The following is a 25,472-nucleotide window of genomic DNA, read 5'->3' as shown; positions in this document are numbered from 1 at the left end:
CTCCGAGCTCCCTGAACTTAATGTGGTCCTTGGCTGACACATTAGGAAAATTTTCCAGACGTCGGTATAGCGCCGCTTCAATAATTTCGGGGGCCACATAGCCCTCCTGAAGTCTCTCCCATGCTTTGCTTAAGGCTAGCTTGGGGTTGTTGATGTACACTGAACGTATGCGTCTCACCTGTTCGCATGATTCTTTTCCCAGCCATTTCACCATAAGAGCCAACTCTTGGGTTGCTCTGAGCTGGACTCCATCGATAGCGTTGGTGAATGTGGAGTACCATGCACAGTAATTTTCAGGTTTATCGTCAAACTGGTATAGTCCTGAAGTGATGAGATCTCGTCGTGCTAAATACTGTGCCAGGGGTTCAATTGCAAGTGGCATGCGGGCTGTGGGAATATGTCAGTGGGTATATGACTGAGGGCATACATCTGTTATGGAATTTGCTGTTCTGAATTCAGCCTTTGCCTCTCTTCTCACCAAATCTGGTAAGTTTGGTGTCAAGAAGTATTTGTCGTCAGCCCTTTCGTTCTTGAATTCATCGCGGAGTTGCAAGGGTAAATTGTCTTCCTCGGATGGATGTGATACAATTGGGCCTCTCTGAGATACCTCATGAAGTGGGGCGTTATCAAATAAGTATGGAGAGGAAGAACAAATCTTCCAGTCTGTTTGAGATCGGACATAGTCGCTTGTGCGTTCCAATCTGGTCTTTTCTGAAGTAGATTTTACGTCAACCAGATCGTGCATTTCTTCAGCATCTTCTATTAACTCTGCTTCCACCCTGGCAGCTTCTTCTTCTTGTTCCAGCGTCCGCACTTCTAACTCTGCCACTATCCTTGCCCTTTCCAACTGGTTTTGGGCTTCTTTGGCAGCCACTTCCATTTTCAATTTTGCTTCTCGTTTGGCGTAGTGCACTCGCACCTTGGCAGATTCTGCTTTAGCTCTTGCGTGGGCGGCCTTACTTGATGATGCCCTACTGCCCCTGTCGCTGGGTGGCAACGACTTGATGCTGGATCGAGTTGTCATTGTAGCACTTGAAACACCTGATAATGCCGCCTTTTCACTGTAGTGTTCTTGCTTGGGTGTAACGGAATGCCGAACTAAACACCGAGGTAAACCGTAGTCAATGAAAACAAGGTCGCAGTAAGATTAACCATTTACTGTTCACTCTTCCACATTAACGTATGGTGAAAACCGGTATTTTCCCACAGGACACGGCGAAACCGGATGTGACGTCATCGCATGCCGTGATATATCACAGACAACGAATTTACTTTAAACAATCCTAACTTTAACTAGAATGCTAACAAACAACTTACTAAAGCGAAAATATTATAAACTAAGTAACTGCCATAAAGGCAACACAATTCCAATAAAGATCAGTTCTCTTTATCTTCCATACAAGCACATGCTTAGAAATTTTAAAGACAGTAACAATGAAAGCTAATGAAGATTTTTGGTTTTAAAGTAGATGAATGGACAAATGAGTTGCATAGGACTCAGATTTTTAAGTTCAGCAGGTAGTTATGAAAAGGAAAAACAAAATGCTGGGACAGAGATACCATATAAATAAAGCACATGGCCATGTAGCAGGTGTAAGAACTTTGTTTGTGACTTGGTATCTTTAAATTAAAGTTCTCCATGATTCAACCATTTCAATGAAGTTGCTAACGATATTTTCCTGACTGATAAATGTGCAACCACTTTAGTCACAGAAGATGATACAGTAAAAAACATGAAGAAACTTCCTGCAGGATTAAGTTAACTTGTGAACCTGTTGACTGACTACAGAATAATTCTTTGTGAAAATATACGCAGACACTGACTATGCTAGTAACTTTGTCATTGGGAGAAAAGGTCATATGGTTGACATGTAATAGCAGTATAACAAGGGTGAGCATGGTTGGCAGGTTAACAATGTTGGCAGCAATGACAATTCATAACCAGTCAATGAAAGGGTAGTGGATGTGTCTGGCAAAGACTGTGCAACTGGAGCAGAGTGAGCTTGGCATAGTAATAGAAGGCCACTATTTCAATAACGGTTTCAGCCAAATGCAAATAACTCAAGGTCATGTTTTATCAAGAGAGCAATCATAAACATTGTGGATACAGTTTTTGTTGTTGGCAGGGAAAAGGAGCTGGCAGAGTAAATGTGATTACATGGTATAAATAGTGATATAGTTCTAAATGTTTCCAAAACTATATTTAGCTTCCAGGACTATGGCTGATACTGGAAGCATTAATATAGAAATACCTCCAAATGTGGAGCTGTAATGATAATCCATTAACAGAGGGCTAAAATAAGGAGGAAAAATGTCCCATATATGGAATTAGACCATAAGACAATAAGACATAGGAGCAGATTTAGACTATTCAGCCCATTGAGTCTGCTCTGTCATCTCATCATAGTTGATCCCAGATCCCATTCAATTCCATACACTGTCCTCTCACAATATTCCTTGATGTCTTGACCAATCAGGAACCCATCAACTTCTGTTTTAAATATGCCCACGGCCTTGGCCTCCACAGACTGTGGCAGAGCATTCCACAGATTCATAACCCTCTGGCTAAAAAAATTCCGCCTTACCTCTGTTCTGAAAGGTTGCCCCTCAATTTTGAGGCTGTGCCCTCTAGTTCTGGATACCCCCATTAGAGGAAACATCCTCTCCACATCCACCTTGTCTAGTCCTTTCAACAGTCGATAGGTTTCAATGAGATCCCCCTGCATTCTTGTAAATTCCAGTGAGCACAAGCCCAAAGATGCCAAAAACTCCTCATTTGTTAACCCCTTCATTCCTGGAATCATTCTTGTGAACCTCCGCCGGATTCTGTCCAATGATAATACATCCTTTCTGAGATAAGGGGCCCTAACTGTTGACAATACTCCAAGTGTGGCCTAACAGATTTGTCAGGCAAGATTTCCCTTTACAGAAACCATGCTGACTTTGATTATTTTATCATTAGTCTCTAAGTATCCTGCAATCTCGCCCTTAATAATGGACTACAACACTTTCCCAACCACTGAGGTTAGGCTAACAGGCCTGTAATTACCTCTCTTTTGTCTTCCTCCTTTCTTAAAGAGTGGAGTGACATTTGCATTTTTCCAGTCCTGTAGGACCATGCCAGGATCAAGTGATTCTTGAAAGATCATGACCTATGCATCCGTTATCTGTTCAGCAATCTCTTTCAGTACTCTGGGATGTAGTCCATCGGGTCCAGGTGACATATCCACCTTAAGACCTTTCAGTTTGCCTTGCACTTTTACCTTTGTAATAGCAATGGCATTCACCCCTGTTCCCTGACACTCACGGACCTGTGGCATACAGCTAGTGTCTTTTACAGTAAAGGCTGAAGCAAAGTACTTATTAACTTCATCGACCATTTCTTTGTCCTTTTACGAAACCCGTAACTGGGTTACTTACCAGCAAAGATAGAGACATCCATTGAAGTCTGATGATACTATTTATCCTGCTATAAAGTTCGCTGCAGTTGACACAAGCTGCCGTCATTTGGCTGTTGCTGTGTTGCAATTGTTGGAGAGAGAGAGAGATAGAGAAAAATTTGCCGATTTTCCTTTATGATTTCGATCCGTCAGGTGTCTTGTTGTCGTGGCCATTCAAGTGTGTCCTCTCCTTTAGCTAAACTGTTCTTCCGTGATGAGCCCGCCACCCAGGCAAGGGAGGATGCACACGAGCTCTCACCGGCTTTCACTATAAAACACTGTCACTGGACTTCTAGCGTTTCTCCTGGTGCGTCTAAAGGGTTGTTCCCCAACCCCTCTTTTATCCTCACTCACGGGGTCTCAGATGTCAATCAGGTTGGGATGATGCAATCCCTCAACCAGACCACTCTGGTTGTCCCCTGAGGGGTTTCAATGAATAGTACAGTACTCAATACACAATTCCTTCTCCAAGAGACAATAGCAGTACTCAGCAGTTCCGTTCCGCTTTTGTTAGGAGGCATTCCCCCTACCTTGTGTATTCTGCATTGTCTATGGCAACTGCCTTTGCTGTGATCCTGCGTCTCGTTCTCTCATTATTGACATGATGTGTATCTCTCTCTCATTTCCTGGGTCTCAGACCCGAAATAATAGCGATCTTGCGATTCTCAAAAAGGAGGGGGTGACTTTGTACCCTTTGGCCCCTCAGAGTTGCTCCATGTTCGTAACAGTCCCCATTTTAGCACACCAGCATAATTTTCCAGTGGTCCAATATCTACTACATTCACCTCCCCTTTATTCTTTATATAACTGAAAAAAAAGCTTTTGGTATATATACTTTATATAATTGGCTAGTTTACAGTCATACTTCATCTTTTCCCTTCTTATGGCTCTTTTAGTTGCCTTTTATTGAATTTTAAAAGTTTCCCAATCACCCAACTTTCCATTCACCTTTGCTACCTTATATGCCCTTTCCTTGGCTCTTATGCAGTCCTTAACTTCCCGTGTCATTGCCTAGGTGTCTTGGAGGGGGATACTGGCAGGGATTACTGCAGAGCAGAGGTGGCTGAAGTTTCTGGGAATAGTTCACAATGTGCAGGAATGATATGTAGCAAAACAACTTCTTCGGTCGGTCATATCCACCCTGCGCCTTGTAAGCTATTCCCAGAAATTTTAGCCACCTCTGCTTTGCGGTCATTCCCACTGGTACCCCTTCCAGTCCACCTGGGCAAGCTCCTCTCTCATGCCTCTGTAATTCCTTTTATTCCATTGTGACACTGATACATGTGACTTGTGCTTCTCCCTCATAAACTGCAATGTGATTTCAATGGAAAACTGTCCCTCTGCCTATAATCACTTCCATTACTGTGATTTTCACTCTTGCCAGGTGATGAATGGTTTACTGGATCTTCCATGAACAATGAAACTATCGAGGCTGACAGTGAATACAGAAGGTACTGTCATTGTGATGGCCGCAACTCAATTATTGGGTCTTTCAGGTGCATGAGAGACTTGCAGATCATCTTTGAGCAACCTGAGCTTGACTTGCTAAAGTCATTCTTAACATATGTAAAATACCGTTACTGCAAACGTATATTAATTTAATTTTTTTTTCACACAGAAAACCAGGAATAAAAGCTTTTCACTTCTTTTAGCTTTTGAAGCATTTTAGTGAGAATAAAATAGTGATTTAATCATACACATAGATGAATGAAATCAAACAACTTAAAACAGTAAAGTCAATAATATTACCTCTAAAAATATAAATTTAATGACATTTTGAAATATTTCTGAAGCTGTTAAATTCTGCAAGTAAAATTAGCTTTTCAGAGCCTAAGATATTTTGAGGTAATAATCATGTTTTAGTGTGGCATTAATGCAGTCACTGCTTTCATTAGTTACTCGGATGCCACTTCGATGACATTTCTTGTGTTTGGACACATAACTGGATAAGTGCAGTTCTCAAACAGCTGCAGATGCTGGAAATCTGAGCGACACACACAAAATGCTAGAGGACGTCAGGAGACCAGACAGCGTCTATGGAAAAGAGTACAGTCGATGTTTCAGACTGAAAGTCCTCAGCAGGACTGGAGAAAAAAGATGAGGAGTCAATTTAAAAGGTAAGGGGAGAGACAAAATGTAATAGGTGAAACTGGGAGGGGGAGGGGTGAAGTAAAAAGCTGGGAAGTTGATTGATGAAAGAGACATAGGGCAGGAAAAGAGTGAATATAATAATATAATAGAGAGAGGACAGAAGGCTATGAAAGAATGTAAAAGGAGGAGGAGCACCAGAGGGAGGCAATGGGCAGGCAAGAAGATAAGATGAGAGAGGGAAATGGGGAAGGGAAATGGTGAAGGAGAGGTGGGAGGGGGGCATTGCCAGAAGTTCGAGAAATTGATGTTAATGAAATCAGGTTGGAGGTTGCCCAGATGGAATATTAGGTGTTGTTCCTCCAACCCAAGTGTGGCCTCATCACAACAGTAGAGAAGGCCATGGATAGACATATTGAATGGGAATGGGAAGTGGAATTAAATTGGGTGGCCACTGGGAGATCCCACTTTTTCTCACGGACAGGGCATAGGTGCTCGGCGATGTAGTCTGCCGACCTGCATTGCTCTCACCGATGTGCAGGAGGCCACACCGGGAGCACTGAATGCAATGTACGACCCCAACAGACTCACAGGTAAAGTGTCATCTCACCTGGAAGGACTGTTTAGGGCCACATTCAGATTGGAGGAACAACACCTTATATTCCGTTTGGGTAGCCTCCAAGCTGATGGCATGAACATCTGTTTCTCGAACTTACAGTAATGCCCACCCTCCCTCCACCCTCTTCAACATTCCCCATCCCCTTTTCCCTCTCTCACCTTATCTCCTTACCTGCCCATCACCTCCCTCTGGTACTCCTCCCCCTTCCATGACCTTCTGCCCCTCTCTATTACAGTCCCCCTTCTCCAGCCCTGTATTTCTTTCACCAATCAATTTCCCAGCTCTTTACTTCATCCCCCATCCCCTCAGTTTCACTCTCCCTCCCCACTTTTTAAATCTACTCATCTATTGTGTCATATGGATTCTGGTGGTTCTGCAGAATGTACATGAATGGTAGCATGATTGCCTCATCATTCTGATCAAAGACTGAATTGAAGGGCCCTCACAGGAATTCAATTGCTTCACTGTGATCAGGAGAGGGAAGCACTCAGTCACAGTTGAACAAGTGGTATGTCGTAGCCATCTCTTCAACAAATGGTGTATGAGGGGATAAAACAACTGCAAATATGGTGAAGAAGCAGTTTGTTCATTATGTAAATATAGCATACATCAAACAGCTTGTGAAGCCGCTGAACGGACTGATAAACCCAACATGAGAAGAGTTTAAATCCAAAAATATCACCATTATTTGAGCTTTTGTTTTCAGCAGCCTTGGAGGGACTTTGAAAGTGAGGCCAGGGAAGTAAAAAACCTTTTTCCTGTTGCTTCAGATATGAATCAACATTTCAGCATTCCTGTCAGAGACTTGGGTGGATGAAGTCTTACTTCACACACAAGAGCAGAAGGAAACAGGAGTAGAAGTGGGTCACCAGGCTCCTCAAGCCTGTCCATAATTCAGTATGATTATAGCTGATCTGTCCTGTCCACACATCCTCTTTCATGCCAGTCCTCCATTCCTGCAACTCAGTCGAATTACTGGATAAGAAGAAAAGTAGCTCCAAGTCCCTGTTTTGTGCTGATAATAGTGACAAGGACAGAGTAATCTTAACAATAAACATCCTTTAATAAGCATTTTAATTCAAGTATTATTCATGAGCCAGAATACATAATTGGCAATCCATTGAATTAGAAATTTAAGTTATTACCACCACAGATAAAAAACTAATGCAGGAAAAAAGGCCAGAAGTTAAAAAAAAACAACTGCTGGAGTCAAGTAGCATCTGTGGAGTCTGAGAAATTGTCAACATTTCAGATCAAGACACTACATTAAGTTATTTCATTTACCATACCTTCATTAACCTCTGGTTTAATATGTGTGGGTTATATAGTGAGGAAAAGGAGCTTCCATGTAGATATCATTATGTTGTCTGGATGCAGAGGTTATTGAAAGGCTAGAGGTTGGATGTACTAGAAAAGTTTCCTGGCTTATGGTTTTCCCCAGTGGTAGACTTTCAGCTGAAAAGGAGGCAGAAGGGAGACTTTATACAGGTATAGAAGCTAATATGTAGTTTAGAGGAGATAAGTAGGGAGAAGTTGTTTAATAGATGGTTCTAGAAACAGAAGAGCACAGGTTTTAAGTGAAGAGGAAGGATACGCAGGGGATGTGAGGGAAAAGGTTAAACAGGTCAGTGGATGAGTGGGATCAGAGTTGTATTTAGGCTCGGGTTCAACAGAAGTGTGGGTATAGACAGGTGGGATTGGTGTGTGGAGGATGTGATTGGTGTGTGGAGGATGTGATTGGTGTGCGGAGGATGTGATTGGTGGGTGGAATATATGATTGGTGTGTGGATGATGTGATTGCTGTGTGGAGGATGTGATTGGTGGGTGGAAGATGTGATTGGTGTGTGGAGGATGTGATTGGTGTGTGGATGATGTGATTGGTGTGTGGAGGATGTGATTGGTGGGTGGATGATGTGATTGGTGTGTGGATGATGTGATTGGTGTGTGGATGATGTGATTGGTGTGTGGATGATGTGATTGGTGGGTGGAAGATGTGATTGGTGTGTGGAGGATGTGATTGGTGTGCGGAGGATGTGATTGGTGGGTGGAATATATGATTGGTGTGTGGATGATGTGATTGGTGTGTGGATGATGTGATTGCTGTGTGGAGGATGTGATTGGTGGGTGGAAGATGTGATTGGTGTGTGGAGGATGTGATTGGTGTGTGGATGATGTGATTGGTGTGTGGAGGATGTGATTGGTGGGTGGATGATGTGATTGGTGTGTGGATGATGTGATTGGTGTGTGGATGATGTGATTGGTGTGTGGATGATGTGATTGGTGGGTGGAAGATGTGATTGGTGTGTGGAGGATGTGATTGGTGGGTGGAAGATGTGATTGGTGGGTGGAAGATGTGATTGGTGTGTGGATGATGTGATTGGTGTGTGGATGATGTGATTGGTGTGTGGATGATGTGATTGGTGTGTGGAGGATGTGATTGGTGGGTAGATGATATGATTGGTGTGTGGATGATGTGATTGGTGTGTTGATGATGTGATTGGTGTGTGGATGATGTGATTGGTGGGTGGAGGATGTGATTGGTGTGTGGGTGATGTGATTGGTGTGTGGAGGATGTGATTGGTGTGTGGATGATGTGATTGGTGGGTGGAAGATGTGATTGGTGGGTGGAAGATGTTATTGGTGTGTGGATGATGTGATTGGTGTGTGGAGGATGTGATTGGTGTGTGAATGATGTGATTGGTGGGTGGAAGATGTGATTGGTGTGTGGAGGATGTGATTGGTGGGTGGAAGATGTGATTGGTGGGTGGAAGATGTGATTGGTGGGTGGAAGATGTTATTGGTGTGTGGATGATGTGATTGGTGTGTGGAGGATGTGATTGGTGTGTGAATGATGTGATTGGTGTGTGGAGGATGTGATTGGTGGGTGGAAGATGTGATTGGTGTGTGGAGGATGTGATTGGTGTGTGGATGATGTGATTGGTGGGTGGAAGATGTGATTGGTGTGTGAATGATGTGATTGGTGTGTGGAGGATGTGATTGGTGTGTGGATGATGTGATTGGTGTGTGGATGATGTGATTGGTGGGTGGAAGATGTGATTGGTGTGTGGAAGATGTGATTGGTGTGTGGAGGATGTGATTGGTGTGTGGATGATGTGATTGGTGTGTGGATGATGTGATTGGTGGGTGGAAGATGTGATTGGTGTGTGGATGATGTGATTGGTGTGTGGATGATGTGATTGGTGTGTGGAGGATGTGATTGGTGTGTGGATGATGTGATTGGTGTGTGGAGGATGTGATTGGTGTGTGGATGATGTGATTGGTGTGTGGAGAATGTGATTGGTGTGTGGATGATGTGATTGGTGGGTGGAAGATGTGATTGAGGATAAGGGGCCAGAAGAGGTGGCAGCAGTGAGTCAAGGAAACACTAAACAATTATTAAAGCAGGATACTGATGATGAAAACCAATAGCCGATAAGTGGACCAGGTAAGTCTAATTTCTTTAAGTAATTAGGAACGAAGTCTAAACTCACTTGTTTGGCCTGCTTCCATGCAAGTTCTATGCACTGCTTGTTGGTCTTGATGAACAAATTAACACAAGTGACATTAAATACACGTGCCTTGTCATCTGATATCACTGGATGTGCTGAGTGATTTCTGCATATTCACAGTGTGATAAAACCCAGAGCAACATTTTAGAAACTTGCATCTTGCAGACGTAATGCCTGGTCACATATAAGAGTTGAGTTTTAGATTTGATTTGTTTGAGTAGCAAACAGAATATGATTCATTAAACAAAATAATTCCTTGTTCTTCTTTTGACAAGCAATGTAGAATTTCAATAATATATTTGTTTTTTGTATTATAGGAATTTTTAGAATAGACTGCCTGCTTAGATTTGAAGTAATTTTGTCTTTTTTTATTACCACCACAATGGATATAAGGTTTTTTGAGTCAATGTAGAATCATATTGGATAATTTGAAATTCATTAAATGACGTTACATTTTGAAATATTTTTTGACCAGATAGTTCTTTACTTGAATGATAAAATATAAGAAATGGTTTACTCTGATAAAATTGGTCGGTCTGAACAGGCATATCATTAGCAACATACACAAATGTGGGAGGAACTCAGTAGGTTAGGCAGCATTTATGGAAAAGAATAAACCGTCGATGTTTCAGGCTGAGACCCTTCATCAGCAATGGAAATGAAAGGCGAAAGTGCCAGACTAAGAAGGCGGGGAGGGGAGTACAAGTTAGGAGGTGATAGGTGGAAAAGGTAAAGGTGGAGAAGATGGAATCTGATAGGAGAGGAGAGTGGACCAAGGAGAAAAGGAAGAGGAGGGGACCCAGGAGAGGTGACAACAGGAATATCATTATCTGCAATCAGACAAATCCCGAAATAGAAAACTTATGAGTACATCTCCTAAAAAATAACGTGACAACAATAATTTAAACATAAGCAAAACTCATCACCAATTCCTTCATGACCTGTCTGGCATAAAGACAGATAAGATTGCAAATGCACAGCACATTTTACAAATTATACTCTTTATGTAAATCTGTTTAAATAAATCTGAAACAGTAGAACAAATCAAAGATTAGTTTTTATTTGTCATATATACACCAAAACAACCAATGGAAAGTGTCATTTGTGTGAAATCAGATCAAAGGGGATCGTGCTGGGTGGTTCATGGGTGTTGCCATGCTTCCAGTGCTGACATCCACGCCCGCAGCTCCCCAACCCTAACCTGTATCTCTCTGGAATGTGGAAGAAACTGAAGCACTTGGTGGAACTTGTTTACCAATGTTTTAATTTGTTCTTTTCTTTTAGATCATCTTCTACGAGGACAGGAACTTCCAGGGTCGGCACTATGAGTGCAGCTCTGACTGTGCCGACCTCTCCCCTTACTTCAGCCGCTGTAACTCCATCCGTGTTGAGAGTGACTGGTGGGTGTTGTACGAGAGACCCAACTACATGGGATACCAGTATGTCCTGAGCAGGGGAGAGTATCCTGACTTACAGCGCTGGATGGGATTCAATGTCACAATCAGGTCCTGTCCTATATGTAAGTTCATTCTGTTGGTCATTTTGTCTGTTTACTTTGCAATTATAAACTTTATATTTTATGTTTGAGCTATTGTTATAATTTTGTTAGCAGGTGCCCTTTTTATACAGGTGCAATTCCCTCTGTTTTAAAAATAGGTAATCTTTTATCCATTCGGTTAAGCTTCTGTTTCTGAAGATGAATTCTCAACTTGGATGTAACTTTAAGTGACTGTTTCACTTTGGGAATAGAAGCTGTAACTCTCTGAGTCTGTCCTTTTCGGCCTGAATGCATAGAAATTATATAAAAAGGGGCCTTGCTTTATGTCTGCTCCAGAAGGACCCACAATAGTCACCTAAATGATCCAGAAAAACAAAATTGCAGATATCTCCAAGTGGATCACCCCTTTAATAGGATAAATGAAAGGAGATCTTAAATGCTGCCTATCCTCAAAACTCACTGCAAGAAACCAATTCCAATTCTAAATCCAATTTCAATTGCACTCAACCAAGATAATATATAGTGCTTATATAAAAACTTCTGCTGCAGCTAAAAATTAATTCCGGTGGTCACTATAAATGACAGAGTGGGCAGATTGGGAGTGAGAGTGGTGTTACTCAATGAAAACACAAGATCAAAATATTTGAATGGAGATTTGTGATTTATTTTATTACTAGTTTAATCTGTTGCTTGATTTTCTTTTATTCTTGCATTCTTTTATCTGATCGTTATGCAAATTATCCTCTATATGCATTAACATGCACACTGTTGTTATTTCCACTATTGTACAGGGGAGATACCTACAGGACGTGGACTTACAAGAAACCTGACTTTGGAGGGCAGATGATGGAATTCATGGTCGACTGTCCCTCTGTCTATGATCGTTTCCGTTACCATGACATCCACTCCTGTCAGGTGATGGATGGTTACTGGATCTTCTATGAGCAGCCCAGCTACAGTGGCCGACAGTACTTCCTGATACCCGGGGAATACAGGAGATACAGTGACTGAGGAGGCTATAACTCAACCACTGGGTCGTTCAGGCATGCGAGAGACTTGTAGACTGTTGCTGGGAAGTCATACTATTGCACTGAAATACTTCTGAGCAGGATAACATACACATACCTGAATTTTATTCTGTTTACATTGCAATATCAACATAATTGCAATTACGTTTTATGGAATACTGCCTCACAAAAGCAGAGTAATCAGTTAATGTCCAGTTAATATCGATAACTATTAAAAAAGTTTCCTCTTGCTTTTGTAAATTGGTCTTGCTATGACAGATTATTCATTCTCTGGCTCCTCAGACATCAACAGCATAACATTGGCAAGGTGCACAAACTTCTGATCAGATGATGATAAATTGCAATAATCTCAATTAAACCCCTCCCCCACTGGGAGCACCCATTCTTCCTTCCTCCAGGCAAACTATAAAAGACAGACTTTAACAAGATACAAAGAATAAGGGGTTGATTGAAAATAATTCCCATGCAGCATGCATTTTAAAAAATAACTGGGACCTTGTAGCGATGTGCTACACACAGCGATGAAATAACAACATGCAGTCAGTAAGTCGTTTGGAGACTAGTTTATTCAAACTTCGCGGCGCTGGCATTTAATCCCTAGCGCCCGCCCTCTCCGGGCGGAAATGACATCAGAGGTGCATTACCAAAGTCTCCCCCCGCACGCGGGCTATTTGTGAGCTGGTTCGCCTGCGCAGAAAGTGGGTCGCCACAACCTATTGCTTTTGGACAAAGATACATTTATTGTGCGGTTAACAGTTTTTACTATGTGCCATCTAAGTCGCTTTCATTCACATTGCGATCAAAGTGAGAATGTTCCTGTTCTTCATTATCATTGTAACATGGCATTAAAAGCAGAGAATGGGACAATTTCACTTAATTAAGATGGTGAAGAGAATTTAAATGGGTATCTCAAAATATAAAACTTGCAATATTTTACTATCACAACTGTGGCCTTTAATGATCAACTAGAAATCACTAATATGTGCATTCATCAGTGTGAAACCAACAACCAGGCATCAGCCGTCGGGACCAGTTATCTTTCATTCATTCATTGATAAACATTAAAATTACAACTCAGGCTTTACATATGCCCCAGTTTACCATAATTACAGAAGTTAACTGATATTTGATTTTACTATGCCTGAGTGAGTAACTTGAAGCCTAATATTTTGAACACATTGCAAAGCTGGAAGCTCACCAAACCATCAGCAACAATCACAGAGGAAATTAAATATGTATTTTCTCCAGGACAGTCTCAATGACATTATGTTGATTATTGAAACATGAAAAACTGAGCTGGCTCCCAGTAATTCAGTAGATGAAAAGCTGAACATAGATTTTTTAACACAGCTATATTCATAGACTTATTTACCTTTACACTGAAGTTGATCATTGGTAAGTGCTGTGCACATCACACTGCTGGAACAAGGTGTTGTACAATAGGAATAGAATGATTGTTAGAGGCAGAATATAATGCCTGTCACTCTTGTGCAGCCCGTTTAGCATAACTGACTACGAAGAGCTTCCTGTCTCATACAGTATGTCTCTTAGCATGTGCTCTGGTTAGTTCAAGTTATAGAGTGCAGCCACATGACTTCTGACAATATGGGAATCATCTTATACCCCATAATTATGTACATACTAAAGCTAAAAATAGGAACAATGAATAAGGAGGCTCACCCTTCCACAATCTATAGGTTGCAGCAAAAAAATAATTTCAATTGGGCCAATATCAGTCTCCCAATGAAAACATCGAGGTTTCTCTACACACCTGCTCTTCAAATTCCTGCTGACCACCTGTCGGTCTGTAATACAGCCCCATTAGAGCAGGTCTCCCCTTCTTATTTCTAACCTTTGCTCGTATGGCCTCGCTGGGTGATCCTCCTCCTATTGATCTGCTGACCTCTGAGCATTTCCAGTGCTTCCTGTTTTTATTCTAAGTCGCTTTGGTGTGCTCACAAACCTCCTGAAGTGTGACATCCAGAAAGGTACACAATACTCTATGGGAATCAGAATCAGGTTTACTATTGGTACATAAGCCATGAGATTTGTTGCTTTCTGAGTCACAAAGTTACAAAATAAATAAATAGTGCAAATGAAAAATGTCGGGGTAGCTTCCATGGGTTCATGGACCATTCAGAAATCTGATGGCATTCAGTGGCTGAACTGACAATTGTTTTAGATTTGGTAGAGTTTGCTGGTTTTGTATTCCTTGTCTTTATTGATAAAACCTCTTGTTTTATCACCTGCTTGCTGCTCCATCTTGTAGCAGGGAACAGCGCAATGGCTTTGCAGCAGACAAAATAACGGAACTCCATAGCAGATCTATGCCTGGTAACCAATGTAGCAAATATCCCACAGACTCCGGGGAAAAGCTCGCCATTGTACATATAAGTGAAGGCAGAATTGCACATGACTCATGAAGCACACGAAGTGCTGAAGCTTGACAGCTCATGGAGCATATAGGTACTGAGGCTCGATGGTGCAAAAGGCTTACCTCACTCTATGTATATACTCAACACATACAGAGATAAAGGGGAAGGAAGTAGATAAGAAGAATGTTATTTATTTATTTACAGATGCAGCATGGTAGTGGCCCTTCAATAGACAATAGACAATAGGTGCAGAAGTAGACCATTCGGCCCCTCGAGTCTGCACCGCCATTCTGAGATCATGGCTGATCATTCACTATCAATACCCAGTCCCTGCCTTGTCCCCGTATCCCTTGATTCCCCTATCCATCAGATATCTATCTAGCTCCTTCTTGAAAGCATCCAGAGAATTGGCCTCCACCGTCTTCCAAGGCAGTGCATTCCACACCTCCACAACTCTCTGGGAGAAGAAGTTTTTCCTCAACTCTGTTTTAAATAACTGACCTCTTATTCTCAATCCATGCCCTCTGGTACTGGACTCTCCCAACATCTGGAACATATTTCCTGCCTCAATCCTATCAAATCCTTTAATTATCTTAAACGTTTCAATCAGATCCCCTCTCAATCTCCTCAATTCCAGCGTGTACAAGCCCAATCTCTCCAATCTCTTTGCGTAAGACAGCCCTGCCATCCCAGGAATCAACCTAGTGAATCTACGCTGCACTTCCTCAATTGCCAGAATGTCCTTCCTTAAACCTGGAGACCAAAACTGTACACAATATTCCAGGTGTGGTCTCACCAGGGCCCTGTACAAATGCAAAAGGACATCCTTGCTCTTGTACTCAATTCCCTTTGTAACAAAGGCAAACATTCCATTTGCCCTCTTCACTGCCTGTTGCACTTGCTCATTCACCTTCATTGACTGGTGAACTAGGACTCCTAGGTCTCTTTGCATTTCTCCCTTACCTAACTCTACACTGTTCAGACAATAGTCTGCCCTCCTGTTCCTGCTTCCAAAGTGAATAACTTCACATTTATTCACATTGAATGACATCTGCCAAGTATCTGCCCACTCACCCAGCCTATCTAAGTCTCCCTGTATTCTCCTAACGTCCTCTTCGCATGTCACACTGCCACCCAGTTTAGTATCATCAGCAAACTTGCTGATATAGTTTTCAATGCCCTTATCTAAATCATTGACATAAATCGTAAAGAGCTGTGGTCCCAATACAGAGCCCTGTGGTACCCCACTAGTCACCTCCAGCCAGTCCGAGAAACACCCATTCACTGCTACCCTTTGCTTTCTATCTGCCAACCAGTTTTCTATCCATGTTGAAACCCTGCCCCCAATGCCATGAGCTCTGATTTTACTCACCAATCTCCTATGTGGCACCTTATCGAATGCCTTCTGAAAATCTAGGTACACAACATCCACTGGCTTACCCTCGTCTAACAGCCTTGTTACACCCTCAAAAAACAACAGATTAGTCAAGCATGATTTGCCCTTGGTAAATCCATGCTGGCTCGGCCTAATCCTATTTCTGCCATCAAGATGTGCCACTATTTCGTCCTTAATAATGGACGTTCTTAATTTTGTTCTTAATCCTTAATTTCGTCCTTCCTGCCCAATGACCCTGTCCCTTCCAATTACACCCATGTGATCAATTAATCTATAAACCTATACATCTTATAAGTATATCAAATTTCTGGGGAATGCCAGTGTGCCAACTGACTTTGGTTAATGGTGAGTAGAGTTCCCTTGCACTCCAGTGACCATGGAATAGTTTGGGGATGCGAGTGATTCTTTACAAATGCAAGTCTTTATTTCATTTTATCTGTGGTAAACTGCTTCCTGTTGAAGAGAAGGAAAAGAAGTGTCCTTTAGCTTGGCTTGTTGTTTTAACTTATTCCTGCTTCTCAATGCTGCAGGTTGCTCGAGGTCGACCTAAAATCAACTGGTTTATACTGTTGAGTGTCATTAACACTTTGGCACCCTTTTTGCCAATGACATGCCACCCATTGTAAATTGCTGGATAATTCCAGCTGCTCGGAATCCCTTACTCTCCACAAACATCTTTCTCATCTGCTTCAAGGGTTTTTCATCAACCTTCACCCTGCACAAATACTTCCCTTCTCACCGAAGCACAGTGCTCTGACAAACTGTACAGAAAGCCTGATCAGAATGTTCTAAGAGCTTACTTGCTGAATATTTAATTAATCAGTTCATTACTGTCAGATGAGAGCCACTTGCATCTCTAGTTCTCTGGTTTAAGAATAATGGAAAATTAAATTGGGAAGCATTTGCTCCAGGATGAGTGATTCTTCTGATCTTTTCAGCTTGTAATAAAGAAAGTTCATTCTGAAGGTAAAGCCGGGTCTCTTTGTGAATTCTTTCCCTCTGCAGCCACATCTGGGTCTCTACTTTCTTGTACCTTTTTTAAATATTATAATTGAACTTACAGTTCTTTCCGTATTCCTCTTCCCAAAATGTATCACCACACACTTTACTGTATTGAATTGGCCACATGTCTGTCCATAGAATAAACCTGCTCATGGCCTGTTGAAGTCTATTGCTATTGCAGTTTTTTTACTATTCTTCCAAGTTTTGCATCATATACATATTTTGAAACTGTGCTCACTATTCTCAAAAGTGCGTCAACAATGTATATCAGAAACAATGGCTGTCCCATTAGTGAACCCTGTGGATCTCTCCTATATTATTCAATCTGCAAATAGCCATTCACCCCCAACTTTCTACAGGACTCTTTATCTATTTTATCTGCCTAGTTTCCAAACAATCACCAGATTCTATGCAAATAGCCAATAGATAGAATGCATTCCATTTTCAGCTATGCATTTTACATTTAGCTTAGGTTTTGCTTTCTAATCAGTTTTCGATTTTCTCTGTCACCACATTAATCAATTGCTTTTTATTTTAGCTGCTATTCTTTTCCCATTCCATTTCTTTATTCCTCACACTGATATAAACTGATGAGCTAACTTCATTTTTCGGATCCGTACTTGTCTGGTTACTTCATTTTATTGGATTGCGAGCCAACAGATAAATATCTATTTGTTAATACACACAACGTTTCAGGAACTTATATGGTCCTCACCTTCCTCTGGGAATAGGCTCTTAGAATGACTGAAAAACCTCTACCCCCCATCTCTAATATAAATCTACTTTCTATGCTCTTGGTTGCATTTTCAAACTCATTTAAATCTCATTTTCCATGACCCCAATAAAACTTGGGTAACATATTGACCTGAATAACACTACTATGAACACGATTAGAAAGGAAAAACAACTTAGCCATGGCAAACAGGAATTAAGAACAGTACTCAATGCAAAGAGGAGACATATAAAATTGCCAGAAAAAAAATGCATATCTGAGGACTGGGAATGTTATATAATTCAGTAAAAAAATGACCAAGAGATCAATTGATAGAGTGAAAATAAGAGTATGAGACTGAACATGGAAGGAGCATAACAGAAGATTGTAAAAACTTATATAAATAAGTAAAAATGTTAAAAAAAAGACCGCTGAATAATATTGGTTCTTTACTGTTAAAAACAATTGAATTTTTAATAGGGAACGAGGAAATGGCAGAACAAATGAATACATACTCTGAGTCTACCCTCAAAGAAAAAGGCAATTCGCAAATTGGTTTATTATTGTTATACGTACTGAGATTGTTTTGCAAATAACCAACACAGATCGTTTTATCACATCAGTGCATTGAGGGAGTACATGGGAAAACATAGCAGAATATAGAATAAAATGTTACAGTTACAGGGAAAGTGCAGTGCAGGTAGACAGTGAGGTGCAAGGCTGAACGAGGTAGATTGTGAAGCCAAGAGTTCATCTTGTCTTATGAGGAGACCATTCACTATTCTTAGTGCTATCAGTGTGATAGAAGCTGCTGTCAAGTCTTGTACATGGTTTCAGGCTTCTGTCTGATGGAAGTGAGGAGAAGACAGACTTTCCCGGGTGTGTGGGGTATTTGATAATGCTGGCGTGAAGTCCTTCCAGAAATTCTATGGAAACAAGAGGCAAATGAATAGCGGAAATTAGCTTAATTTAAAGTAAACTATTTGAGCAATTAATGGATCTGAAAGTCAATAAATCTCTGGGCCTGATAATCTACATCTCACAGCATCAAAAAAATATGGTATGTAAATATCCAATGCATTAGCCGTCATCTTCCAAAATTCTAGAGATCATGGAACAGTTCCCACAGATTTGAAACTGGGAAATGTAACCTCAATATTTATAAGAGGAAGAGATAAAATAAAAAACTGAAGACCAATTTTTTTTCATACTGCTGTAGTAGGGAAAATACTAGGGTCTATTATAAAGGATATGAAAAAGAACAACTGGGAAACACTTAGGAATAATAGAGAGACATCATTTAGAACAGAGACGAGAAGGAACTCCTTTATCCAGAGGGTGGTGCATCTGTGGAATTCATTGCTACAGATGGCTGTGGAGGCCAAATCATTGAGTATATTTAAGGTGGAGGTTGACGGGTTCTTGGATAATCAGAATGTCAAAAGTCAGAGGGAGAAGGCAGGCAAATGGGAGGGATAATAAATTAGCCATGATGGAATGATGGAATGGTGGAGCAGACTTAATGGGCTGATTGGCTGAATTCTGCTCCAATGTCTTATGGTCTAAACATTAATGTGATTAGGCAAAGTCAACATGGATTTATACAAGAGACGTATGATTAATGAACCTACTGGTGTTTGTTGAAGCTATGTCTGGCAGAATGGCATTGGATTCTAATGTTCTAATCTGAGTTTCTTTCAGAAGTCAGGAAAGAGGCACAAAACCCGTTGCTTTATGATCATTTTATTAAGCATTGATAGAACAAAGAATATTTGAAGTGAACAGTGATAGAGGTCTATTAATTGAAGGGAGGGACAAAAGGACTAAGAGACTAAGATGGCGCTGCTTTGTGCTCAGCTATTTTGAACCCATAGATAAGAACAATTCCATTCAAACTCATAAATAAGAGTCAACCAATGAGAAAGCCTTTATTCAAATAATACAGCACTAAGAGAAGCTTCCAGAATCATACCATTGAAACCACTAGGGGTGCACACTGAACAACTCCAAAGAAGCATAATAAATTATCACAGGTATATAAAATACATATAGGCAATTCATTGTTAAACTGCAAAGAATATAACAATTTACTTAGTTATCTGTTTGTTCATTGAAATACCATGCAGAATAGGCCCTTCTGGCCTTTCAAGCTGGGCCACCCAGCAACTCCCAATTTAATCCTTTCCTAACAACAGGACCGGTTAACCTATCAACTGGTACACCTTTGGACTGTGGTAAGAAACCCGAGTAGCCAGAACTGAATTAAGATGAAGAAGAATTGGAGATTTTGTGTCAAAGTATAACCATCTTATAAAGTTTCAATGATCAAAGAAATTTCCTGGTCTTCATTAGACAGTGTGTGTGACATGCTAGACTTCAGTTCACCCTCTGGCAGTCAGACATTTGGTGCCTTTAATGATCTTAACAGCAGTAAAGCACAGGGTCTGAGACACACCAAGATCATTCTGGATATAGTTCTGTTTCCCTTGATGTAGTGTCTTCAGACACAAGCATTTGAAGCCCTGTCTTCTATTCCCACAAAGGGAACATTTTATTTCTGTAGCTTTGCTTGATTTATTAGTTTAACTATGATGCACCATCAATAACTCACACTGAGACGTAGGCGAGATATCGGCTTTTATTGACTGGAAGAAGGAACCAGGAGTGAGTGTCTATCATACAAGGTCCTGGAGACTGAGGCCGATCTTCAGGCCGCAGGTCTCCTTTATACAGGGGCCTGTGGGAGGAGCCACAGGAGCAGTCAGCAGGGGCGTGTCCCGACAGGCACATAGTTCACCACAAACTACTTCCCTTTCTGAGCAAGTACTTTATTGATTTCAATTTGAAGAAACATTTAAGGAATGTATATAAGAATTTGGCAACTAAATCAATTGATGGTTAGACATGCATTAAATTGAATTAATTGGGGAGGCATTTTAATTCAGATACAGCTCTTTTGATTGTTAGCATTTTACTCCTGGGAGTGTATTTGACTTGCTAAAAATTTAGAGAAATAAAGCATTATTTAAATGTTCACAAAAAATGTTAGGCATTTCCAAGTGTAAAGCCAAAAGTTTCATATTCTTTTAAGACAGAGAAACTTCTTTATTGCACTTTTCTCTCTTCTAACCTGAACTGTGGATGGAACTGGTGAATCCCAGTGTACCCTTGGTTTGCTGGTTAGCTGTACAGCTTGGATAATTTCACAGGGTGAACATAAGTTAATTGCTGCTGCTGGAATGTCAGTGGGATTCCTAAATCTGTCCACTGCCTCATAGAGCAGACAGATGCAATATTCGCGAGAGAGGTCACCGAGGTTGGAGGGAAAATAGTTTCAATGTTTCTTAAAGAAAACACGTTTGAACAGTTCTTCAGCTAAGCTTGAAGGTGCTCTACATTCTCAGCAACTCCAGTGGAAATAACCAGATAACTGACCTATGGTAGCGTAGCGATTAGTGTGACGCTATAAACATTTTGCCATGTCGGAGTTCAGTGTTTCCTCCAGGCGCAATGGTTTCCTTCCACAGTTCAAGGATGTACTGGTTATCCTGTGACTAGGCTGGGGTTAAATTTGTGGGTTGCTGGGCGGTCTGGCTCATTGTACTGGATGGGCCTATTCTGCACTGTATTTACTAATAAAAAAAAGTAAAAGTAGCAAAGGTATTACTTCAGCACAAAGGATTGTTTTACCTGAGAGGCTCAGTGGCTCAGGTGGTAGAGTCACTCCCTCACAGTTCCAGAGATCTGGGTTCAGTTCTGACACACTGAGTGCTGTCTGTGTGGGGTTAGAGTGCCTAAACTCTGAAAGGTGGCGTGGTTGGCGTCCCTTAACAGTTGCATTAAATTAAACCTTCTTGTCATGGAGTTTGCTCGCACATACATCATGTAAATCCCAGTCCTGAAGAAAGGTCTCGGCCCAAAATGTTTTCTGTTTGTTCATTTCTATGGATGCTACCTGACCTGCTGAGCCCCTCTAGCATTTGGTGTGTTTTGCTGATGTAAATTCCAATCCTGCTCTAAACATTTAGGAAGAAGATAGTCGATATTTAAATAAAAAGATAATAAATTCAAATTAAATGTTATGTTATTTCCATTATGCTCACCACGCAGTAAATACAAAGTTTTGTGTGTCTTTCCTACTCCCAGTTCTAAGAAGCTTCATCAACTCTTTTTCCTCGAGACTGTTTTGAAATGGGATAAATAAAATGGAAAGTAAAACAAAGGTTAAGTGAAAATATTTGATGACTGTTCTTTAAAATATGTGCACTGGTGTTAGTTTTAACACATAAGCGATAGCTTTTTTTTTGTTCTCCTTTCTGCCAGTCCTCAGTCCCGAGTTATCAGCAGAATAAACCATTCTTTACATCAACCTTTCAGTCCAGCATATAAATACCAGGCTGCACCAAGCAGGGCCACAATCAGTCAGTGGTTGCCTGACTAAACTCAAAATGGGAAAGGTAAGGCCTGTAATTTCTATTCATGCTCCATATTTTAATTGTTTTACATCATAAAGATACACTAATGTGATAAATTATTGAACTATGCTTCTCTTCACACCACAGATCATCTTCTACGAGGACAAGAACTTCCAGGGTCGGCACTATGAGTGCAGCTCCGACTGTGCCGACCTCTCCCCTTACTTCAGCCGCTGTAACTCCATCCGTGTTGAGAGTGACTGGTGGGTGTTGTACGAGAGACCCAACTACATGGGATACCAGTATGTCCTGAGAAGGGGAGAGTATCCTGACTACCAGCGCTGGATGGGATTCAATGACACAATCAGGTCCTGTCGCAGTTACCCATATGTAAGTTTCAGGTTTGTGAATGCTCAGAATGTTGCACCTTTTGCACATGAGATCTAATTTTCACTGTATTTCCCTCACCCTTCTTTGCAAAATGACTGAACTCCATGCTTTATTAGACTTGGCATCCCACTGATTGCATCTGTTATGTCAGGGGAGTGTTAATGCCAATGATTATGCAAGATACAGGACGATAGAGCAGATTGAATTTCAGATGTCTCAGCTAGCCGACGTCATTAGCTTATTCTTTTCCTGCAACATGTGAGATGGAAACAAAATGGCTCAACAGTAGCTTGGTTCATTGGACAAACTCTAGTTCAAGTGCTTCTGTCCTGACAGGGCCAGAGAAAATGGAACAACGTAAACCACGGTAGCAACTCCACTGGACCTTTGTGGCTGTTGAGTTAGAAGAGCCAGGTTTAGGGTGAAAATATGGAAGTAACCTCCACAATGTCAGAACTGATCTGTAGAATTATTGATTCATTATCTAGAATATATTAGTTTCAAACCATCAATAAATTCCACCATACATTCAATACACTTGATCAGTGAGCCCAATTAGGGATTCCCGGAAGCAAATCTCCCTGACCCTGAAGTATTCTGCTATAGCCTGGGAATTCCATCCAAGTCATCTGTTTTCCACCATTGTCAAAGTTATGCTTTCATCAGTAAAGTTATAAATTTCTATTCCAGTACCGAGGTGGAAACTACAGGATGAGGATTTACGAGAGGCCTGACTTTGGAGGGCAGATGATGGAATTCATGGACGATTGTCCCTCCGTCTACGATCGTTTCCGTTACCGTGACATCCACTCCTGTCATGTGATGGATGGTTACTGGATCTTCTATGAACAACCCAACTACAGAGGCCGACAGTACTTCCTGAGACCCGGGGAATACAGGAGATACAGTGACTGGGGCGGCTACAGCTCAACCATTGGGTCCTTCAGGCGCATGAGGGACTTCTAAACAGTTACTGTAAAACATAATGTTGTGAACAGTATGCTTTAGTGGATACAAATAAAGTCCTTTATTGAGTTATCAATTCAGTGTACTGACTTTTCTTGAAAATATATACAGTCTTTTCTAATGTATAAGTTTCATATAGAATGCAACTTACATTCACAGGTAACATGGAAAAAGCACTCTTAGAAACTGCTGTTAAAAAGAAAAGAGAGAGAAAATTTAATCTGCTACATTTCTAAACCTGTTTACAATTGTGCACCAGCAGATAAGATGCACTGGAGTAGAAATCCATCCCTGATTATATCCTTGGCAATGGCAGCGTTGACACACTATACTCCGTTTCCAAAGCAAAATTCTAATAAATTCCACAGAACTGATCTTTGAAAGTGAAGATCAGCACAGATTTGCTGCTGTCTCCTACACAGGTGTGGACGGATAATCTCCAACTCACTACATCATTATTTTATAGTCAAAGACTCGTATTCCAGGATTCAATGTCAGCAAAGAAATCCTTCAATTGGTCCCATCAGCTTTACATCACCAGGTGCTCCTAGTTTTATTGTGAACTTTCAACAGAGGTTGCATGCTGCACCTAAAGAGCCAATTTATGAGGATAAAACATGCCGTGAGTAGCATGTGGCTGATGTCTGGAAACGATCTGTCAAGCTAAAGTGAATTGTGTACAGAATTGTCCAGGTCATTATCCCAATGAGTACCATTTCACCTGGAAGTGATCACTATAGTCATCTGACCCAGGTACAGATGCAAATTTCTCAGCAAATTGTGCATGAGGAATGTCCAGTGATGTATTGAATTTCCCAGCTGAAATACTAAACTCTCCAGCACTTTAAACTTGTTCTGAATCTGTAACAGAATTTATACTGCAATTCCCCTGACCTCTTCAGCTTGTCTGAAAAACAAAATTCCAACACTCTGGTGTTCAACTCACTGCAGAAATATAGAGATACAGTAAATAGTCAAACTGAATAAACCAAATGACAGATCCACTGCCCGAGTTCTCATTCTAGGTTAACAGCTGATGGAAAAGAGCTGTAAACTGAGACATGTCTGAATACCTTGGATCCTCAAATGCAATGGTTCACTCTGTGGTTGCACATCCCCTGTGAAGTGCTGGAAACAAAGTAGCACCTGGCTGACATTGAAAATCATGCGGGAGTGAATGAAGATTTTGTTCCGCACAGCAAGTTGTGATCATCGAGAATGCACTTTGAACCTGAGGCTTGAAGTGGATTACTGATTAGTTTCAAAAGAGAATCATATATCTACATGAAAAGGAAATAATACTGCATTCTTGGGGCAAGATATGATTGAAGGCTTCAGTGATGTGGAGATGAAATAAGAGTAAGAGGTTGGCAAAGTCAACTGGCAGCGGTGTAATAAACCTTCCATCACAGCATAGGAAACCCTACAATAAAGTGTAAATTAGGTTCAACTTTGTAGCTTTGGAAATGTTTTGCTCTGAACATCACATCCCCATCAGCACCGGCCCACCTCCTTCTCACAGATTTCAATAGGTTTTAAAGTTTTATCAAAACACATTCATATTTTCATCCACCAATATCGAGAAATAAACAATACTCTCAAGTGTTACTTGAGAGTCTACAATACTTTGTTCTCTTTTGTTGTTTGGCTGAAATTCATTGCTTCTCTTCTGACAACATTGTTGATCACTTCCAAAGCTATCCCCTGCTTTACAAATTGGTGCATTGAAGTATGTGCTCAGAGCTATGACCGAAAAAAAATGTTATGTTTCATTTATTTCTATTATTAGGATGGATGTTGTGTCTGTGGAGGGTGGCACCTCAGGTGAAGGGGCTTTTTGTGTCCATTCTGAAGCAGTTCTCTCACCTTTGGTCTCCATTTGGCACTCAACTCTCCCTTGTGGCTCCAAGTAGCTGTCTGCATGTGGCATAGGCCACACATCTGTAAACTGTTTCGACAGGCAGACTATACCAGGTGAGGGTGGCTGGTGGGCCTTATACCCGGTGAGATTAGAGTCACACCTGTCCTAGCTCC

The 25,472-nt window shown here is 41.1% G+C and overlaps 2 protein-coding genes across 4 annotated transcripts; both read left to right on the top strand.

Annotated features, from left to right (window-relative positions):
• The first annotated feature begins 279 nt into the window (after window positions 1-279).
• LOC132392112 (gamma-crystallin S-1-like) lies at window positions 280-12,165 on the top strand. The gene is made up of 3 exons (XM_059965959.1): window positions 280-297; window positions 10,941-11,188; window positions 11,946-12,165. Exons 1-3 carry the CDS (start codon window positions 280-282, stop codon window positions 12,163-12,165), a joined length of 486 nt encoding a protein of 161 aa, XP_059821942.1.
• Window positions 12,166-22,010: 9,845 nt separating this feature from the next.
• Window positions 22,011-23,438, top strand: LOC132392245 (gamma-crystallin S-1). Of its 3 annotated transcripts, none has more exons than XM_059966083.1 (3): window positions 22,011-22,124; window positions 22,230-22,472; window positions 23,163-23,438. In XM_059966083.1, exons 1-3 carry the CDS (start codon window positions 22,116-22,118, stop codon window positions 23,436-23,438), a joined length of 528 nt encoding a protein of 175 aa, XP_059822066.1. In that variant the 5' UTR covers window positions 22,011-22,115. The 3 variants fall into 3 exon arrangements, with proteins under 3 accessions (XP_059822066.1, XP_059822067.1, XP_059822065.1); XM_059966084.1 differs by having other exon boundaries at window positions 22,230-22,476; window positions 23,170-23,438; XM_059966082.1 differs by lacking the exon at window positions 22,011-22,124 and having other exon boundaries at window positions 22,209-22,472.
• The last annotated feature ends 2,034 nt before the right edge of the window (window positions 23,439-25,472 follow it).

Source organism: Hypanus sabinus, chromosome 4 (genome assembly GCF_030144855.1).
Source record: "Hypanus sabinus isolate sHypSab1 chromosome 4, sHypSab1.hap1, whole genome shotgun sequence".
Lineage (NCBI taxonomy): Eukaryota > Metazoa > Chordata > Chondrichthyes > Myliobatiformes > Dasyatidae > Hypanus > Hypanus sabinus.
Note: the sequence above shows the minus strand (reverse complement) of the source record. Positions and strands in the feature narration are given on the sequence as shown.

Bases quoted from the DNA above. Each gene is read 5' to 3' on its own strand.
- LOC132392112 (XM_059965959.1), top strand. The intron at 11,189-11,945 runs GTTGGTCATTTT...ACTATTGTACAG, and splicing joins CCTATATGTAAGTTCATTCT to GGGAGATACCTACAGGACGT.
- LOC132392245 (XM_059966082.1), top strand. From the start codon at position 22,209: ATGCTTCTCTTCACACCACAGATCATCTTCTACGAGGACAAGAACTTC. The intron at 22,473-23,162 runs GTAAGTTTCAGG...TTTCTATTCCAG, and splicing joins CCTGTCGCAGTTACCCATAT to TACCGAGGTGGAAACTACAG.